Below are 17,062 nucleotides of genomic sequence, written 5' to 3'. Positions count from 1 at the left end.
ATGACAAGCCTTTGTACCTGGCCTTCTGGTCATTACTGCCCCACTGTCAAGCCTTTTAGCTGCAGCTGGTTGGCTGGCTGCCCCTGTGTGTGTGGTGAGTGTGTGGTGGTGTGTGTGGAGTGCGGTTGTGCCCGTGGTGGGAAGGTATCTATGTAGCACTGACTGTCTTAGCTCTGAGCTGACGAATCCTCCACAGACAATGACACTTTAAGGGTTGCCTTTAAGAGAAGAAATAAATTGTATATCCCATCTCCCTATCCCAGCTTGTGGGCTTCCCCTCAGGCTCCCGGGTCTACTGCTGGCCCTGGGTAGCCTGATCATGAGGTGATCCCTTCTCTTCCCAATGTTGAGACCCAGGAAGTGCCCACCCTAGACTCCTAGGAAGGGTCTAGACATGAGGGGAGTCCAAGGAGAGGCTAATGTTCCCATTCCCTTTTCCCACCCTGGAAATACTGACAGGTTTTCTAAGACACAGGCTCGCCCTGCTAGTCTGGGTCATAGGTTATCCTAAGAGTGCAGCAGGCCAAAGGGCAGCTGGAGCCTAGGGAGAGGTGTCCAGTAGGGCGGAGGGGGTGGGGCCGGGGAGCCCCCCTGTGCCCTCCAGCCCCCTCCTGGATTATAGGTGTGTCTAGTTCCCAGCGACCACCTTGTCTCGACCTACTGAAGAGTTGGGGACTGAGGGCTGTCCTCTTTCTCCTGTGTTCGCATTCTCCAGCCCCACTTGGGACTGAAGACCCGAAGGACTCTGGCTCTTCCTTCCACCGCAGCCTGTTTCCATGTAGCAGAGCCCTCCTAGGGGAGCCAGGAAGGGAAGCCGCAGATTGCAAACCCAGGGGCTCATTTTTCATTCTTTCTGAAACCTTTATATCCTCAGCCCAAGGGGCGGCGTTCCCCTGCGACCTCCAAGCCTGGAATTGTGCATAGCCTGGGTCTTGTATCTTTGTATAACGGATGTTATTTGTACGAAGGACAGTTCGTAAACAGCACTTGTTCTTTTAATAAAAGAATGTTTTACTAAAAAAAAAAAAAAAAAAAAAAAGAAAATCCAAAGAGACCTTGCTTTGTCTGGCTTCATTGTAGGGAGGGAGATGGGTTGCCAGCTGTGGAGGCCTGTGGGAGGAGGACAGGGTATGGTCGGTGACCCTTTTTCTCAAGTACTTGTAAGACTAGTTCAAACCGGAATGCGGTGCAGGTGAAGATGCAGACGTCCGAGCCCTGCAGAGTGATGGGCTGCCTTGGTCTCGGTAGGGCCTGGGCGGCACCCGCCAGCTCCGGGGCAGCTCGGCCCTGCCCCTCCTGTGCGGGCCCGGGCGGTGTCTTCCTTGGGGGCGGAGCGGAGAGGGCGGGCGACCCGGACGCGGCGGCGCGCAGAGCGGCCATGCGCAGCGTGGGGACGAGCCTGCACGCTGTGGTCATGCGCGGCGTCTGGGCGAGCGTCCCCTCTTGGGTGACCCCGGGCCGTTCGGCCCCGCCTCCCGCGGCCCAGGTCAGACTCCACCCCTCGGCCCGGCGTCCCCACGGGGCAGTCTTTTTCCGGAGGGAGTGCCCGAGTAGATGCCAAGATCCACAGGGCCTCTTCTTTGACCCTTTTCCCAACCTTTTTTTTTTTTTTTTAAATAGGTCCCACGCTCTTTTGGCCCGTGGTCGTTCCCGTCCCCGATGGGCTTCCGGCGTCTTCTATTTCCAAATCACGTCTGCTTGCCTGCCTTGTCGCAGCTGTGTCAGAGGCGGGAAATCTCCTCTTGGCTGGTGAGTACGCCTCACGTCTTCTCTCAACACAACTCCCATCAGTTCCCCAACCTCAAGAGCCCGAAGACAGCGACAGGGACACCCTTGCTCCCAGCATGCTCTAGGGAAGGTTTGGTGGACCCGGAGGGCAGAAGGCCAGGAGCCAGGTTTCCCCGCTGCGGGGAGACGAGCCACCTGATAGGTCAAGCCCAGAGTTGGAAGAAAAGTTCCAGGACCCCGCCTACTAAAAGGACATCGATGGCTTGGGATGATCCTGAGCCACTCGTCCATCCCTGGTCATAGGCCCGATGGTTCCCCAAAGTCCCAGCCAAGCCAGTGGTGGCACAGAAAACACCCATCAGGTTGGAGCTGGTTGCCGGGAAAACCTACAGGTGGTGTGTATGTGGCCGGAGCAAGAATCAGGTGAGTTATTCCTGTAGCCTTTCACTTAGACGTGACAGACACATCTCTGGTCGTACCGTCCTGAACACGCTGATCTCAGAAGCTGACTTAGGCCTGGCAGTGTGACACATATACACCCATCTCCTCCCCTCTTGCTTGATGGGGGTCAGCATGGCATATCCTGGGGACTTTCAATCCGTCCACACTGCCCGTCTTTCTGTATGTACCTGAGATACAATTGAGGGGTGGGGCTCGACGGCAGGAACCAGCTCACGGGCCACCATCGGTCACCGCTATCAGATGGGCATTGTCAGTGTATGTGCATGTCTCTCCCCTCTGTAGCTGGTTCAGTCTCCTCACAGTTCTGCCTCCATGGGGACTTCTGCGCTCCAGCTCTAAGACACCAAGGACTCGCCTGCCTGCCCTCCTCCTTCCGAGCATTACTACTGCCCATGTGCCAGGCCCTGGGCCTCACAGCTGGGAAGATCCTGTTCTGTCTTCCCTGATGTCCCCTCCAGGTCTCTTTCCTCTCTTTTCACCTTGGATGTGACTTTTCCTGTGTACCTGCTGCCATCCCATGCCACCCCAGCTGGGCAGGAGCCCTTGGCTCTCGCGGGAGCCTCTCCCTTTCCTTCTGGAGAACTCTGCCCTGTTTCCCCGCACTGTGGTTGGGGTGATAAACCCAGCTCTGGAGGCTTACTTACTCTGTGGCCTTTGAACAGATATTCCAGAGGGTGGGGCAGTTTCAAGGGCATGCCAGCCAGAGGACTGTGAGTACATGCCCAGGCCCTTTAGGCAGGTTTTCACCAGTACCTCTCTCCTCACACTCTGCCCCCGACAAGGCCTCTCCCCACTTTGGGCCTTGGTCTTCACCATCTTCTGCTTTGAAGGGCTCTCCTGAGAGACGTAGTCTTACATTGATAGTGGCAGGCGGGCAGGCTGTCGTAGACACCCCTTGTTTATTGTTTCCTATAACCAGGTAAGACTGACCCCACCCTGGAAAGGCACTGGGGTGCTGGGTTCCCTCACCCTGAGAAACATTGCAAAGAATGTTGCTTTCCTGGGCCAATAGGGATTCACCTAGCCATCAAAAAAGAAAAAACAAAAAAACAAAAAACAAAAACTGGGGTTGAGGGTGTGGCTATAAGCGGTGGATGGAACCTTTGTCTGATGTGTGTGCAAGCCCTGGAATCTATCCCCAGCACTCAATAAACAGGGTATAGCAACATATAGCCATAGTGCTAGCCCTTGGAAGGTAGAGGCAGAAAATTGGAGTTCAAGGTAGGTCTGGGTCACATGAGAACTTGGCTGGAAAGATTGGAAAGATGCTCACTGGGTAAAGGGACTTGCTGCATAGCCTTGCAGACTCGCGTGATCCCCGGGGCCCACGTGGTAAAAGGAGAAAACCAAGTCCCCACAAGCTGTTCTGCGATTTCTTACACACATACACACACACACACACACACACACAATTGTAAAAATGAAAAAATGCCAATCTTTTAATACCTGTGGGTAGGTAACATTGCCTCTACCTGAGACCCAGTTCCCCTTGCAAATTGTCCTGACCTCTGGATCTCCCAAAGGTGAACAATGAGAAATGTTTGCAACACTGAAGACATCCACTTTATGACAGCCTTTCTGTGACCCCTCGCAGTGCAGGGCTCGGGGAAATGACAGTGCTGAGCTCTCCCGCCACCCTAACTTCTCTCTCCCTCTCTCTCTCTATCACCAGCCCTTCTGTGACGGCTCTCACTTCTTCCAGCGCACAGGACTTTCCCCACTCAAATTCAAGGCCCAAGAGACACGTACCGTGGCCCTGTGTACCTGCAAGGCCACGCGGCGACCCCCTTACTGTGATGGTACCCACAAGAGTGAGCAGGTACAGAAAGCAGAGGTGGGCTCCCCGCTCTGAGGGGGGACCACGACTCCAGGCCTCTTCCCGGCTTCCCTTCCATGAAGGCCACAATGTCCTGTCGGCGACTGTACCCTGAAAAGCCTGTATTCTCCTGGTGGGCAGCTGAGAGCAGGCCCTGCTTTAGCGTCTGTCTGGTAAAGCTGTCATTAAACACTGAGGCCCGCCCTCTAACTGTTCCCGTGCTCACTGGCAAGCTTCCGGGTGTTCTGCTAGAGTAAGATCTGTGGGGCAGAGGCTATCTGGTGACCAAAGTAGGGTAGTTCAGATCCATTCCAGTTAGCACAGTAAGGCTGGGGAGCACCACACTCCTCCTCCTCCCTCTGTCCCAAAGAACCACAGGCTCAAGAGTATACACAGCATTTATTACAAAGCCAAAGATACAAATGACCCAGGACAGGAGGGTACAGTCACAGGACCTCAGACTCAGGACATGGCATAAACAGACCCATGGGCTCAGAACTTCACACGCTAAGCCAATACCCTGTCCTCCTCCCCCCTCCCGCCCCCCAGATCTATGTACACATGAGGAAACCCAGGTGCTCAAGTCTGCCCCTAACAGGCGGTCCAGCCACCAGGTAGAGTCGGGGTCAGCTCGGTTTGTATTCTCTTGTGCTTCTAGCTGCCTCTGTCCTGTCCCTGCCTGGCATCCGCTGGGGATAAGGAAGTGGACTGGAGTCTGTGCTTGTCTGGGGTTACCCACCCCAACCCACTACTCTGGGCCCCCAGTGAGTATCACCTCCAGTCTGGCTACATTGAGTTCCTGGGTCAGGATAGGGCAGGAGGAAATGAAGTGTTCACAATGCCAAAGTCACACATAGACTTTATAGGGCCAGGATCTTCCACAAGAGGGTAGGGATGGGGGGAGGGGGAGGGCAGAACTATGAGTTCTTTGCACAAGGTTTCCACTGTCTGAGGAGCTGAGGGAAACGCCTTCTCCACAGCACTCGATCCTCACTGCCAGAGGACAAACTGCACTTGTAAAAGGCACTGTCTCAGCAACTCTGAACATTCAACAATGGGGGCTTGGGCAGGGATGGGGAACAGCCAAGATGGACCATGGACCCCTAGTCAGCTAGGGCTAGGGGACCCAACATGCCCTCTGCCCTGGAACGCAGAAGAGACATAGGGAAGGACGTTAATACTTCCAGTGCCCCTTAAGACCACCAGGTACACCTCCAGAAGAGCAGAGTGAACTACAAAGACCCCTAGACCTGGACACCCCACCCATACACACACACACACACACACACACACACACACACACGTTTGTTTCCTGTGGCATTTAAATTAATCTGGTTGGTCCATAGAAAATAAGTATGTATATTTGGTTTTTCCTATGTACATATATATATTTATATATATATAGATAGATTTATTTATAAAACCCACCTCCCACTCTGAAGATGGGAGGAACCAGGGAAAGTCAAAAGTGGAAAAAGGGGGCCCAGAAAAAGTAAAAAGGAGGGGAAAGATGGCTGTGGAAGGAGAGGGTCCCTTTTCTCAAGGGGGGCAAGGAGCGCCATTAACAGTCATCTTGCGCCCCCTGCTGGTGGAGGATGGCGTTTGCAGGCAGTTCGAAGTGCCCCCGTTGGCAGCTGTGGTGGTCCCAACGGCAGTTGAAGGTGGAGTGGGGGAGGTAGGATGGGTGGCTGGGGGGCCGTGGGAGCTGGGAGAGCCATGGGATGGGGTCGCAGGGCTGGGCAAGGAGGAGGAGGTGGCCGGAAGGGTGGCAGGGCTGGGAGCCTTGTCGCTGACTGACTCACACTCTGATGCCCCGCTGGTGTTGGTGCCTTCTGAGGGAGTTGGCACTGTGGGCAGGGTGAGCCGCTTGCAGGCTGGCTGGACACGGTACTTGAGGGGGAGAGGCCCATTCTGTGGTGAGAAAGAAGACGCAGTGAAGAAAGAGTGTAAGAGACTTGGGGTGGGGGGGTGGAAATCACGTAGGACAGAAGGCATCACACCCCACTGTAGCAACCCGTATTGCTGACCCCAAATCTGATGGGTAGTAACCAGGGCATCGCAAGGGATATGTAGGAGGTATGCCAGTAATCTCAGCACCCGGGGACGCTGAGGAAGGAGGACTGCTTTGTACTCAAGGCCAGCCTGGACTCTATACCAAATTTGAGGCCAGCCAGGGAAAGACTGTCTCAAAGAAATGGCCCAGAGCTGACCTGGGAAGGATGAGCCACCAGGACCAGGCCTGGCTCCAGGGACAAGGGATGGAGTGTCTAATATAAGAGGGTGTCTCATGTCACCGTGGCCACTAAGCAATGCCAGGCCTGGCCAGGTAGGACCTTGGATTGCCCCAACCCTCTGTCACAGGCTTACCCTCCGCCAGGGGTAGATGTATGCAATGTCCATTAAGGTGTAGTATTCCTTCAGGGGCTCATCTTCATAGAGGATCTCCACCTGGAGGGAGGCAGGGAATGAAAACCATGGGACCCAGCAACTGCACCCTGGCCACCAGGGTTGGGAGTCTTGGGGGATAGAGGTAAGTGAATTGAAAGGTAGACTCCAGGAGGTCTCTCCTTACTGTAGATGTGACTTCCCTTCCAGAATTTTTCCAAGAAACTCCCCTAATGCACTGATGGGGAGGAAGGAGGCTCCTCTCTCTAGGACTGCTTTGACCCAGGCTCTTGCCTGTGCCCCTAAGGGAACCACAGCAGCAGCTCTGATACCACCGTCCGTATGGCTGGCTGGCTGGCTGGGCACCACAACTCGTCTCCCTACTCAAGTGTAGGTTGAGGGAAGCCTTGTACCTTGTCAAAGAAGCAAGGTCAAGCGCCTCAGAGACCTCCAAGGGATCCTGTGTTCAACGTGCTTTACCAGTCTGTATCCTAGAATGCCTTGGCCCACTCAAAGGCCTGGCATTATTTGCACGCACACATCCCTTGCCCTAGGCCCTCTGAACACCAACTAAAACAATGATAGACCTCAACAGTGGGGCTAGGCCGCCCTGCAGGCCCTGCTTACAACCATGTGATGGCTGTGTGATGCGCACCAATCAGACACAGTGGCAGAGCTCTGCTGTCTGACGTGGCACAGGCGGCTGTTCACCTTGTACTTGCTGGGCACATCCATTTTGTTGCGGAGGAACTTTGCAAGGTGCATGACGGTCATGGCTGCCGGACATCGCAGGAATCGCACTCCTGTCTGTGGGGGAAGAGGCCCCTGTGAGAAGGTGTATCCATGGTGCTCTCAGCCCACAGCCCACTCCTAGGCAGGCCCGGAGGCTCACCTTCTCCTTGTCCCCATCTCCATTCTCCATAAGGTTCCTCTTCTCCTCCCGGTCCCTGGAAAAAGAGATAGAGATAAGGGCTTCAGAGTTGCTGGGCCAGATGCATGTCTGACTGGGTCTTGGGGAATGGGCCAGGGTAGGCAAGGGGCGTAGGTCAAACTTACCTGCCGCCTTCGTAGAACTCAATGGAAAGACTGACAATCTCGTCGTCACCTAGAGCTCCCTTCTCCTGTTCCAGGACCTCGCCTCGGTCCTCGTTGGAGCCGTTGGGGACTGCAGAGGGAGACAGCTCAGAGGGGTTGGTCAAAGATGGAGCAAGGGACTGAGGACCTAGGGAAGTGGGGCAGCTCAGAGGTTGAGCCCAGTCCCCTCTGGACCGCACTCTAGCTGGGAGGTCTGTTGGGGGGGCAGAGGGACAGCGGGGGTGGGGGTGGGGCAAAGCTGGCACATTCACAGCTGGGGCAGCCCAAGGCAGTCACGCTGCTTCAGGGACCAGGATGTACTTGTGGTTCAGAATGAACACGCACTCACCCTCCGTCAAGGGGTACGCTGCGTAGAAGTCCCGTCGCCGTTTCATTTCATCTAAAGGAAGGAGGTGGGGATGAGTGGGCGACAGCTGGGAAGAGGGGTAGGTGAGCGGGGACAACACAGGGGCTCCTGATACCTTTAAAAAGCCCAGGCACCAACTTGTAGACAATGTCCTGGAGGGTTTTGTCTGATCTGGGAAAGAATGTACAGGGACATTAGCAGCCGCAGTCCCTCCATCTCTCTAGCCTGGGATTGGCTTTGTACCCCTTCTTCAGACCCAGCGTTCGGGCATGCGGGCTCCTCGTCTGGCATTTCTTAGCCTATGTCGGGCTGGAGGCAGGGAACGGGGACAGGAGCCCACCTGATGCTCAGCAGTGGTCGGGTTTTATGAACCTGGACATCACACATGGGGCAGTATTTGTTGGTCTCCAGGTAGCGCACGATGCAGGTTTTGCAGACTTGGAGTGTGGACAGAGAGAAGACAGTCAGAGCCCCTTCTTGCCCAGGCCCGGGCTCCCATTCAACAATCTCTTCCCACTCCGACCCAGTAGCTCAGGACTGCTTGCGGGGCCAGCACAGCAATGTGCATTCACACACCTCAGCTGTTGTACCTTGTCTAGCCCTAGGGGAGGATGGGCCTCATCTCTCTATGAGCCAGGCTGGTGTCCTGCCTCACATAGAAGGTGCCCCAAGTCCCAGCTCCCTGGAGCCAGCCGGAGAAGACAACCTTACCAGCCCTGGATCTCTCATAACCAATCTGACAGTGCAAATGAATGACCCCTGAATCTACAGGGGTCAAACTTCAGCCAGAGATATCAGAAAAAAAGTAGAGGTTTCTGATGCTGTCCCATGTCCCGGGAATAAGCTTCTGGGTCCAGGACACACACACACACACACACACACACACACACACTGTCCCTGCTTGGCAGTCTCTCAGTGATTCGGGGTCAGCCCTCCAGCGCAGCAAGGGATGTCCTCCATTTTCCCTAAGTGGTGTCCCCAAGCTGGGCATCCCTGAACTCAACTCACAGGAATGTAAGCATTCCACAATGGTGGTGGCATCGATGAAATAGCCCCCACAGAGGGCACACATGAGGTGAGGGTTCAGTTCCGTGATTTTAATCCGTGTGGTCCGATGCATGATGCCGGGGTCAGGACTGACGAGAGTTTGGAAATATCACCCTGGGAAACAGAAATGGGGTCACAAATCCAGCCACCCTTAGCAACTCCCCTACAATTCTCCCCGCTGGACCCAAAGCCCGTTTTTATTTTTTTCCCAGTTCATATGTGCAGCTGGGTATCTGTTTGAGACTGGCTGCCTCTGGCCTTCCCTCTGAGTATTCACTGGGGGGAGGGGGGGTCAGGAGGCTTCTGCCACCTTGAGAAGCAAGGTCATATACCATCTCAGAAGCAGTAGGAAAGACTGAAGTCAGACCATAGGAAGCACTACCCAATTCTTGAAAGTGGACACGGGAAGGCAGGAAAAGGGAAGATATCGATGCTTTTAAAGCTGTCCCTGGGGGCTGGTGAGGTGGCTCAGAGGTTAAGAGCACTGACTGCTCTTCCAGAGGTCCTGAGTTCAAATCCCAGCAACCACATGGTGGCTCATGACCATCTGTAGTGAGATCTGATGCCCTCTTTTGGTGTGTTTGAAGACAGCTAAAGTGTACCTACATAATAAATAAATCTTTAAAAAAAAAAAAAAAGGTCTCCCTCGGTGGGACCTGTGAGCCTGTGAGAGAGTCGAGCCTGGTGACCCACGAGAGAGAAGAACATGATGCCTGAAAGTTGTCCTTTGAAAACTTACACGCGCACGTGTGTGCGCGCGCACACAAACAGAAAATAAATGCAATAAAAAATTTTAACAATATTCCTGATTCCAACCCATATCCATTCAAGTGGGCAGATATTTACCGAGCGCCAAGAGCTAAGAGAAATAGTGCAGTCAACTCAATTCATAGGCCAAAATGAAGAATAAATTACCGCCACTCCATCAATGAGACATTGATTCCTCATAAGGAAACCTTCCAGAGAGACGCTGGCACACAGACCCATCACCTTTGACTGTCCACTCAGGCCCCAGAGCACTCCCCTCCTCTAAAGTCTCCGGACAGACAGCCTCTTACATGTCTACTACCTGCTGACCCTTTGGCTTCCTGGCCAACCCTGAGGCTGGTTTTCATACATCCCAAGTTATAAAAAGAAGGAGTTTCAGGCCCAACTTGACACTTGGCCCACAGCTAATCCAAGGGCCTGGAGAAAGACCTCCCCGTCCTGTGGTAGTAACCCCCCCCGCCATGTTGCCCACTCCAGCCCCAACAGCCCACGAAGTGCTCTAGTGTGCATGGTCTAGGAACCCACTCATGAACACACAGAATTGCTTCATGTGTAATGTCCCACCATGTCCCAACCTGGCGACTGCTGCCACCTGTTTACAGGCTGTGCACCAACAAACTACAGGCTCTCCAAGACACCTGCTGGAAAAACCGGCAGAGAGCGAACGTTCTCTGTACCCAGCTTTCCAATGTACTTGGCCAGGCCCTGGAAGGCTGAGGTCAGTTCAAAGCTGGCTCTGCCTCTGGCCTGAAGGGGGCTACTGCTTCTTTCCTCTCTCTCTCTCTCTCTCTCTCTCTCTCTCTCTCTCTCTCTCTCTCTCTCTCTCTCTCTCTCTCTCTCTCTTTCTCTCTCTCTCTCTCCCAGAGCAAAAACCCAGGAGCCTTGAGGGGCTGGCCAAGCCCCAACTGCTCCTTTACAACATACACCCTTCTCTCGTTTCCAGAAAGATTTCTAAAGCCACCACACAGGGTTTTCTAGGACAAGAAATTCACAGCCAGGATCTGCAGTTTCTATAGAGACCCCAGGATGAGCCTGGCCAGAACCCAAACAGCTAATAAAGCCCTAGGGCACCTGGCCAGAGGCTGGGATAGATGGAGCTACACAAAAGGCCACACTTGGGACAGACATCAAGTTGTAGAAAAGAGAGAAGGGAACAAGGCAGCCAGAGCTGGCCCAGAGACCTGGCTCCCTGACCTGTAAACCTGGAGCAGAGTTCCTGCCCCTATAGGTGGCCTTAGCTGGTACTCCCTGCATGGGTTCCCCCTTCACAATTTCAAAGAGGCTGCTGGCTACTCTACTGTTTAGTTGTTTCCATGGTAACACAGTCTCTGGCAAGAAGCCCAAATATTATTACAACCATCCAGAGGATAGAACAAACTCCAAGTGGCTGTCTCTTTGAGCGTGTGTAATAGCCACCGTGTGTACGTGCTGTCTGGGCTTCCAAAGGTACTTCATGTGACTGCTTGCCTTGTGTGTGTCTGTGTCCAGAGACACACAGGCAGAAACAAATTGTATCAGAGTAGGATCCTGCCAGGGAATCCAGGCTAAATCCCCTCCACCCAGTGTGTGTGTGTGTGTGTGTGTCACACACACACACACACACAAATATATGTGCTCTTCACCCACACACTTCATTTGCAAGGAAACACAGGTTCTTAAGAAGCCACAGGATCCCCACACAATCCGTCATTTTAGAGATTTCACACAAGAGCAGCCGCCAGCTCCCTTTCTAAGCTCAGGGCCATAAGGGAAGGAGCCGCTTTGGATGGTGATGTTCCTTGTCTCCCCTGGGAGCAAGAGAGCCTCCCTGTTCCCTATTCCCATCCCTAGGGGCCTCAGAAAGCCACCACTGGGGCTGGGGGTGGGGAGAGGCACTGATTGGCTCCTCACCTGATTGCCATGGTTACCTGCAGGGCCCTGTCAGCAGGTGCCAAGAGTGGCTGTAAACAGGAGCTCCTAGTCCCCAGAGCATCCCTCCCTCCCAGTTTCCCTGCTCAGCATCAGGACCAGTGTTGGGTCCTTCCTGATGCAGGGAAAAGCTGGTGGGGAGAGCAGGGAAAAGGAATGTTGTACCACATCACCAGGGAGGGGACAGTGGGGAGAGACAAAGGGCCTGCAGAAGAAAAAGTGAAAGACACAGGTCCCAAGAAGCAGGAAAGGAGCCGAGACCATTGTGGGCTGGTGTCAATGGAGCTGGGGAAGAACCCAGTCCTTTCTACATCCCTCCAACAGCCCCCTCTGCACCCCCACACCCAAGTCTGTAGTCCTCTCTGCTCTAGCTCATGCCTCCCAGGGGCCCCAAGCAGGAAAGAGGCCTGGCCAGCACCAGCACCCAGTCGCATGCCATTTGGGTTCACCACAGGTCCCTCCTTGCGCCTCCAGCCTAGAGCTGACAGACATCCCAGATTGTTCTGTAGGCATTGGCCTCTGACACCACAGAGAACGGGTCCTGCTGCCTCCAGGGACAGCCCCCCCCCCCCACCCCCCTCCTGCCTCTGTGCAGCAAATCAAAGCAAGTCCCAGGCCACGAGGGAGGTCATTCAAGGTCACATCCTAGCACTTGTCTGGCAGAGGTGGAAGTACTGGTTATGAAGTCTTCTCAATTTACAGATGAAAAAAAAACCTTAGATGTGGCTTGCCCAAGGTCACTCAGGAAAACAGGCGATGTTCAGAGCAGGATCTACCTGCCCCCTGCCCTCACGTCACAAGCTGGCACCCAGGTGGGCGCTCCTAATTCAGCCCAAGAGATGAGCGGGTGGGTAGACGGATGGAGAGCCGTTGCGTGGAAGGGCAGGAAGCCCATACTGTGGGCTGGCTGAGCGGGAGGCAAAAGCTAATGCCCACACCACCTTCCACAGTAGAGATGGGGAAACTGAGGCACAATGGAAAACAGAGCAAGCCAGAGTATAGTGTGTAGACATGAATTTCTAGCACCGGCTCCCCTTCCGGCTTCATAGACCCAGCTCTGCAAGCAAACCGCATGTGTTTGTATATGGGTGAGAGGGCTCTGCACCGGGACAGTGAATCTCTTATCTCTTCCTAACCTTTGGTAGTGGTACAGCCTTGAGCACGGAAAAAAGATAGAAGCCTCTACCTACCACTCAGTTCCTGAAGACAGAATAAAATAAATAAATAAAACAATAATACAAACAAAGACTATACAGAGGGCAGCACAAGGTACTCATATCCAGAGCCAGACACGCCCCCTTCATCTCTTACACCCACAACACCAGAACCAGAGAAGCCTGGTCATACACACAAGCCAGACAGACAGTTGGCCAGACACACATCACCACATGCACAGCTAGGCTGGAGCCAGGTTTCTAGTCCACAGATGCAGAAATCATTTCCACCCACCCCGTCACATCCCCGCCTGAAACCGGAGCCACAGACATTAACCTTCTATGAACCTCTAGTCCTCAGGGCAAATTATAATTTAAGTCTTCCAGCAACCAAGGCAGTTCAGTCCCCCAACTCCGCTGTGGGGCCAGAGGTGGGGGCGGGGCTACAGTTGGCATCTGACCTGTATAACATGTAACCTCTTCCACTTCAGGCTCTTTCTGTTCCCATGGCAACAGCTCCATCAACCACTCAGGGAGTTACTTTCCCCTTTCCCTGTTCACCGCCCAATACTTCAACTTGAACAGGATCAGGCGACATCCGGACTGGATCCTGAAGTCTGTTTCCTGCCTCATTCCAAACGCAGTTCTAAGTGCGCAAGCCCCAACCTCAAACCAGGGGAAGCCCTGGGAAAACCTCTCCACCAAGATGCTACAACAGAGCTGGCTTTATGCTCCTCCGATTACAGTAATAACACCTTGGAGCAGGGATTTGTGCATGTGTGTGTATGTGTGGGGGGATCATGAGTTTCGGGAACTGTACAACTGCAAGAAGTCCAGAGAGAGAGGCCCGGGACTGTGAGAGCTGGCTAAGAGAAGCCCCTCCCTCAGCCTGAGGGAGACCAAGAGAGACTGAGGCAGCATGGGGGATGGCGGAAGCACGGCTGGGGGCTACGAGAGACAAAGACGCAGGGAAAACTCTGAGGTAACACCTGTACATACTTAAACATATTTAAATTCACACATACACACACCCTTCTCGATCAAGCAACCAGAGCAATTTTGGATAGACCCGGGAAGTGAGGGATGGAAGAGTAGGGGGCTTGCTCAGACGCCCCTGGGAGACAGGAAGGCTGTCTGCAGGCCCAGGGTTCCCCAGCTTTCAGAGCTGGCAGCGGCAGGGCTCAGGGAGAAAAGAGTAGCCGCTTCCCCTTTCGCCCCCTGTGGCAGAAGGGCCAGCTCATCAGACCCCCTTGGTTACTAATGAAAAGACAGAGCATGCTAAATCTCTCCTGGCTCCCGTTCTTCCCCCTCCGCCCGTACTTCCCTGCGAAGCCTAGGTCAAGGGATCAGGCACCCCAGTGACCGAGTGGCCACTCCTTCCCTCCCTAGAGCCAAAGTTTGGTGGGGCCCCAGGAGGGAGGTAGGGAAAAGCTCGGCCGGCCGAGGTGGTTCAGGGAGGGGGCGGGGCGCCTCGCACCGGGACGAAAGGGACCTCTGGGGGGGGAGGTGCCCAAGATCCCGACCCCAGTAGTTAGGGCGCCCTCCCTCGGCCACCAGGAAGCCAAGTCCCCTTCCTCCGGGCCTCAAGTCCTCGCGCGTCCACCACGCTCACTGCCCACTCGGGAAGCGACCCTTGCCCGACTCCAAGGGGGCCGATCGGCCAGAACCATAGTCCAGCCTGTGGAGATACTCGGGTCAGGGGACGAGACCCACCCTAGCGTATGTCCCCAGAGCCCTCGTGGCCGCCCGGACCCTCCCCCTCGATACCTCGCAAGCAGGGTCTTAGCAGGGGGCTGCTGCACAAAGAGGAGGTGGTCGAGGGAGACTCCAAATCGTTAAGAGGGGGAATCCACTTCGGCCATCTTGGAAGGGAGGAAAGGAAAAAAAAAGAGAGAGAGAGACCGGGAACGGGAGAAAGAAAGGCGGACCGGGCGAGCTTGGACAGCGGCTGGCGGGGCGGGAAGGGGACGCGAGCGGCAGGCCAGGCCGGGGCTCTCGGCTCCCACCGGGGTCTGCGGGGAAAGGTGAACAGGTCCCGGTCGCCAGCCTAGACGCTTACGAGGTAGCAAGGAGGCAAACGCGAGTCGGTGTCCGCTTACCTGGCTCCGGGGTCCGGTGGGTCTCGGGGAGGGGGGATGGGAGGGAGGGAGGGAAGGGAGGGGAGGGGGGACCACAGCCCTGTCGCTCGCTCGGTCGGCGGGAGGGGAGAAACCTATGGTAAGAAAGGAGTTTGTAAGAGCAGCTTGGGGTGGGAGGGGGAGTGGGGAGGGGAGGGGACCAGAGAGGAGGGGAGGGGCCGTGGGGGGGGGCAAAATGGCTTTTTTCCTCCAGACAAGAGTAGGTCCCGCCCACTACTCACCCACGTGACCTCATTCCTTCAGGATGTTTGCAGAGAGGGAAAGAGGAGGGGGAGAGGCTAGCTCAGCTGCTCCCCGCCGCCTTGCGCTGGGCTTTCCCCAAACCAAGAGGAGACCACCTCTTATCCAAGCAGATCCCTTGAACCCGGAGGAAAGGTCCTATTGTGTTACCTTCCGTCACGAAACCACCTCCTCCTCCTAAAATAAGTGTGTTCTCCCACCGACCCTGCGATCCCTACCCTAGCTGGGGAGCTTGGAAAATGGTGAGATGCAGACTGGGCGGAAATGTGTCTCGCAGCACCCGGTGCGTCGCTGCTACCAAAGGGCGCTTGGGCGGGGGACGCGGCGCCGCCGGCCACGCGTCCGAGTGAGGTTTACTCACTCCAGCTGAATCCCTCGGGATTCCTAAGTACGTGTGTGACCCCGAGCTGGCCCTCACCGCTTCCCCCACACACCGGTTCGGGGTCGTCGCACCTCGCGGGAAGCGAACGGTGGCCGCGGGGCTTGGCTGTGACCGAGGCTGGGGCGCTCAGCGTGCTAGGGCGGAGAAGAAAGGAACGCAGTCCGGGGCGGGGAGAGCAGCCCGAGACACGAACTCGGGCGCCGAGCCAGAGACACAATAACTAGCCGAATTCGAGAGGCCCCGACGCAGTAGGAAGCGAGGAGTCGAGAGAGGACGCGCGCCTTTTCGCCGCCGGTGCGCCTCCCTCGCGGCCGCGGAGGGGCCGGCGAGCGCGAAGGTGGCTGGTGCCAGCTCACTCCGACTGTCGCCTTCGGCTCCACCCAACGCTCGCTCTCCCGTCCCCAGCGGCCCCTGGCCCCGGGCAGGGTAGGAAGCAGAGCTGAAAGAGACGGCGCCAAGGAAGCGAATCGATTCCTACCACAGGAACCGTGGACCTCAATAGGTCGCTCGATTTCGCTGATTCGTTACTTATGATTTATTGGGGGTGGCCACTGTCACAGTCCCTCCAAAGAGCCCGATTATCCGGCCTGAAACGCCTTTAAGCGCCTGGACGGTGGGTTGGCTCGAGTAAGGAACGAATATTTGTCGAGCCTGCCCCCTCTCCTTGTTCCAAGCCTAAAGCAGCCCCGAAGTGAGTGAGTGAGTGCTTTCGTACACTGGTCTGCTCATCAGGATCCCTGGAAAGGCTGTCTGCCCTGTGTCCAGCAGCGTCAGCTCTCAGCCGGCATAGCCAAACGACGGTGTAGAGGAAGGGCAAGAGATTTCCGCTTAGACTGGGTGGTCCAAGTGGGAGAAAAAGAGGCCCCGGGAGGATCGGTCGATCCCTACATCGGGTACCACAAGCTCACAGGCTACTGTGGAAAGGGGTCTCGAGTTAGACACGCCCACTGTCATCAGGGTCCTTGTGTTGAACAAACACAAATGCTCAACCCGAAGGGTACCGCAACAGGGTGCCAAGGGCTGCGCCTGGCTACCTTTGCTGATTGGGGTGGGTATCCATTTGCTCCTCAAACAATTATTAAGTTCCAGTTCCAGATAAACCGCTGGAGAGTGGGGGCACACTGAAGACCCACCACCCACTAAAACTCCAATAAACCATCTATGATGGGATATTGCTAACCCCTGTGGATCAACATGAGAACCCCTGACTCAACTGTCCCATTAACCACCAGGGAGCACCTGGCAGGTGCCAACGCCAAGTGTTGTTTTAGGCACAGAATGTAAACTGGGCCTTGACACAGAGCAGGCCGGGCCGGTGAAGGCAAGAAGCCTGAGAAGACCCTTTCTTCTCCATTTGTGTTTGGAGCCCCAGGCGGTCCTCTAGGCTTGTGCCCGTCCGCAACACAGAAGGGACTTCCTTTAGCCAAATGTCTAGAGAACTGATGGAAAGATTCCCTTGCACGTCCTCCTCCTGCCCACCTTCCCTAATGTGCTCTGCGAACATGAAGAGTCCTTATTTTCCCACCAGGTTTGTAGCTTACCCTGTCCTCTAGCGGCTGATCGCCATGCCACACGTGGTGAGCAGTCAGAAAT

At 55.3% G+C, this 17,062-nt stretch overlaps 2 protein-coding genes across 5 annotated transcripts; one reads left to right on the top strand and one right to left on the bottom strand.

The window, feature by feature from the left end:
- The first annotated feature begins 1,183 nt into the window (after positions 1 to 1,183).
- On the top strand, positions 1,184 to 4,216 carry Cisd3 (CDGSH iron sulfur domain 3). The gene is made up of 4 exons (XM_052197916.1): positions 1,184 to 1,486; positions 1,621 to 1,749; positions 2,032 to 2,151; positions 3,863 to 4,216. Exons 1-4 carry the CDS (start codon positions 1,199 to 1,201, stop codon positions 4,040 to 4,042), a joined length of 717 nt encoding a protein of 238 aa, XP_052053876.1. The 5' UTR covers positions 1,184 to 1,198; the 3' UTR covers positions 4,043 to 4,216.
- A 174-nt stretch (positions 4,217 to 4,390) lies between these two features.
- Pcgf2 (polycomb group ring finger 2) lies at positions 4,391 to 15,806 on the bottom strand. 4 transcript variants are annotated; one of them, XM_052197911.1, is made up of 12 exons: positions 15,522 to 15,806; positions 15,069 to 15,204; positions 14,809 to 14,921; positions 8,841 to 8,993; positions 8,173 to 8,269; positions 7,948 to 8,003; positions 7,815 to 7,865; positions 7,448 to 7,556; positions 7,284 to 7,338; positions 7,103 to 7,198; positions 6,374 to 6,454; positions 4,391 to 5,917 (listed from the first exon to the last, which is right to left on the bottom strand). In XM_052197911.1, the coding sequence occupies exons 4-12, from the start codon at positions 8,950 to 8,952 to the stop codon at positions 5,546 to 5,548; spliced, it is 1,029 nt and encodes a 342-aa protein (XP_052053871.1). In that variant the 5' UTR covers positions 8,953 to 8,993; positions 14,809 to 14,921; positions 15,069 to 15,204; positions 15,522 to 15,806; the 3' UTR covers positions 4,391 to 5,545. The 4 variants fall into 4 exon arrangements, with proteins under 4 accessions (XP_052053871.1, XP_052053873.1, XP_052053874.1 ...); XM_052197913.1 differs by lacking the exon at positions 15,069 to 15,204; XM_052197914.1 differs by lacking the exons at positions 15,069 to 15,204; positions 15,522 to 15,806 and having other exon boundaries at positions 14,809 to 14,956.
- Between the last annotated feature and the right edge of the window lie 1,256 nt (positions 15,807 to 17,062).

This window comes from Apodemus sylvaticus, chromosome 10 (genome assembly GCF_947179515.1).
Source record: "Apodemus sylvaticus chromosome 10, mApoSyl1.1, whole genome shotgun sequence".
Classification (NCBI taxonomy): Eukaryota; Metazoa; Chordata; class Mammalia; order Rodentia; family Muridae; genus Apodemus; species Apodemus sylvaticus.
This window is presented reverse-complemented; position numbering and strand designations above follow the sequence as displayed.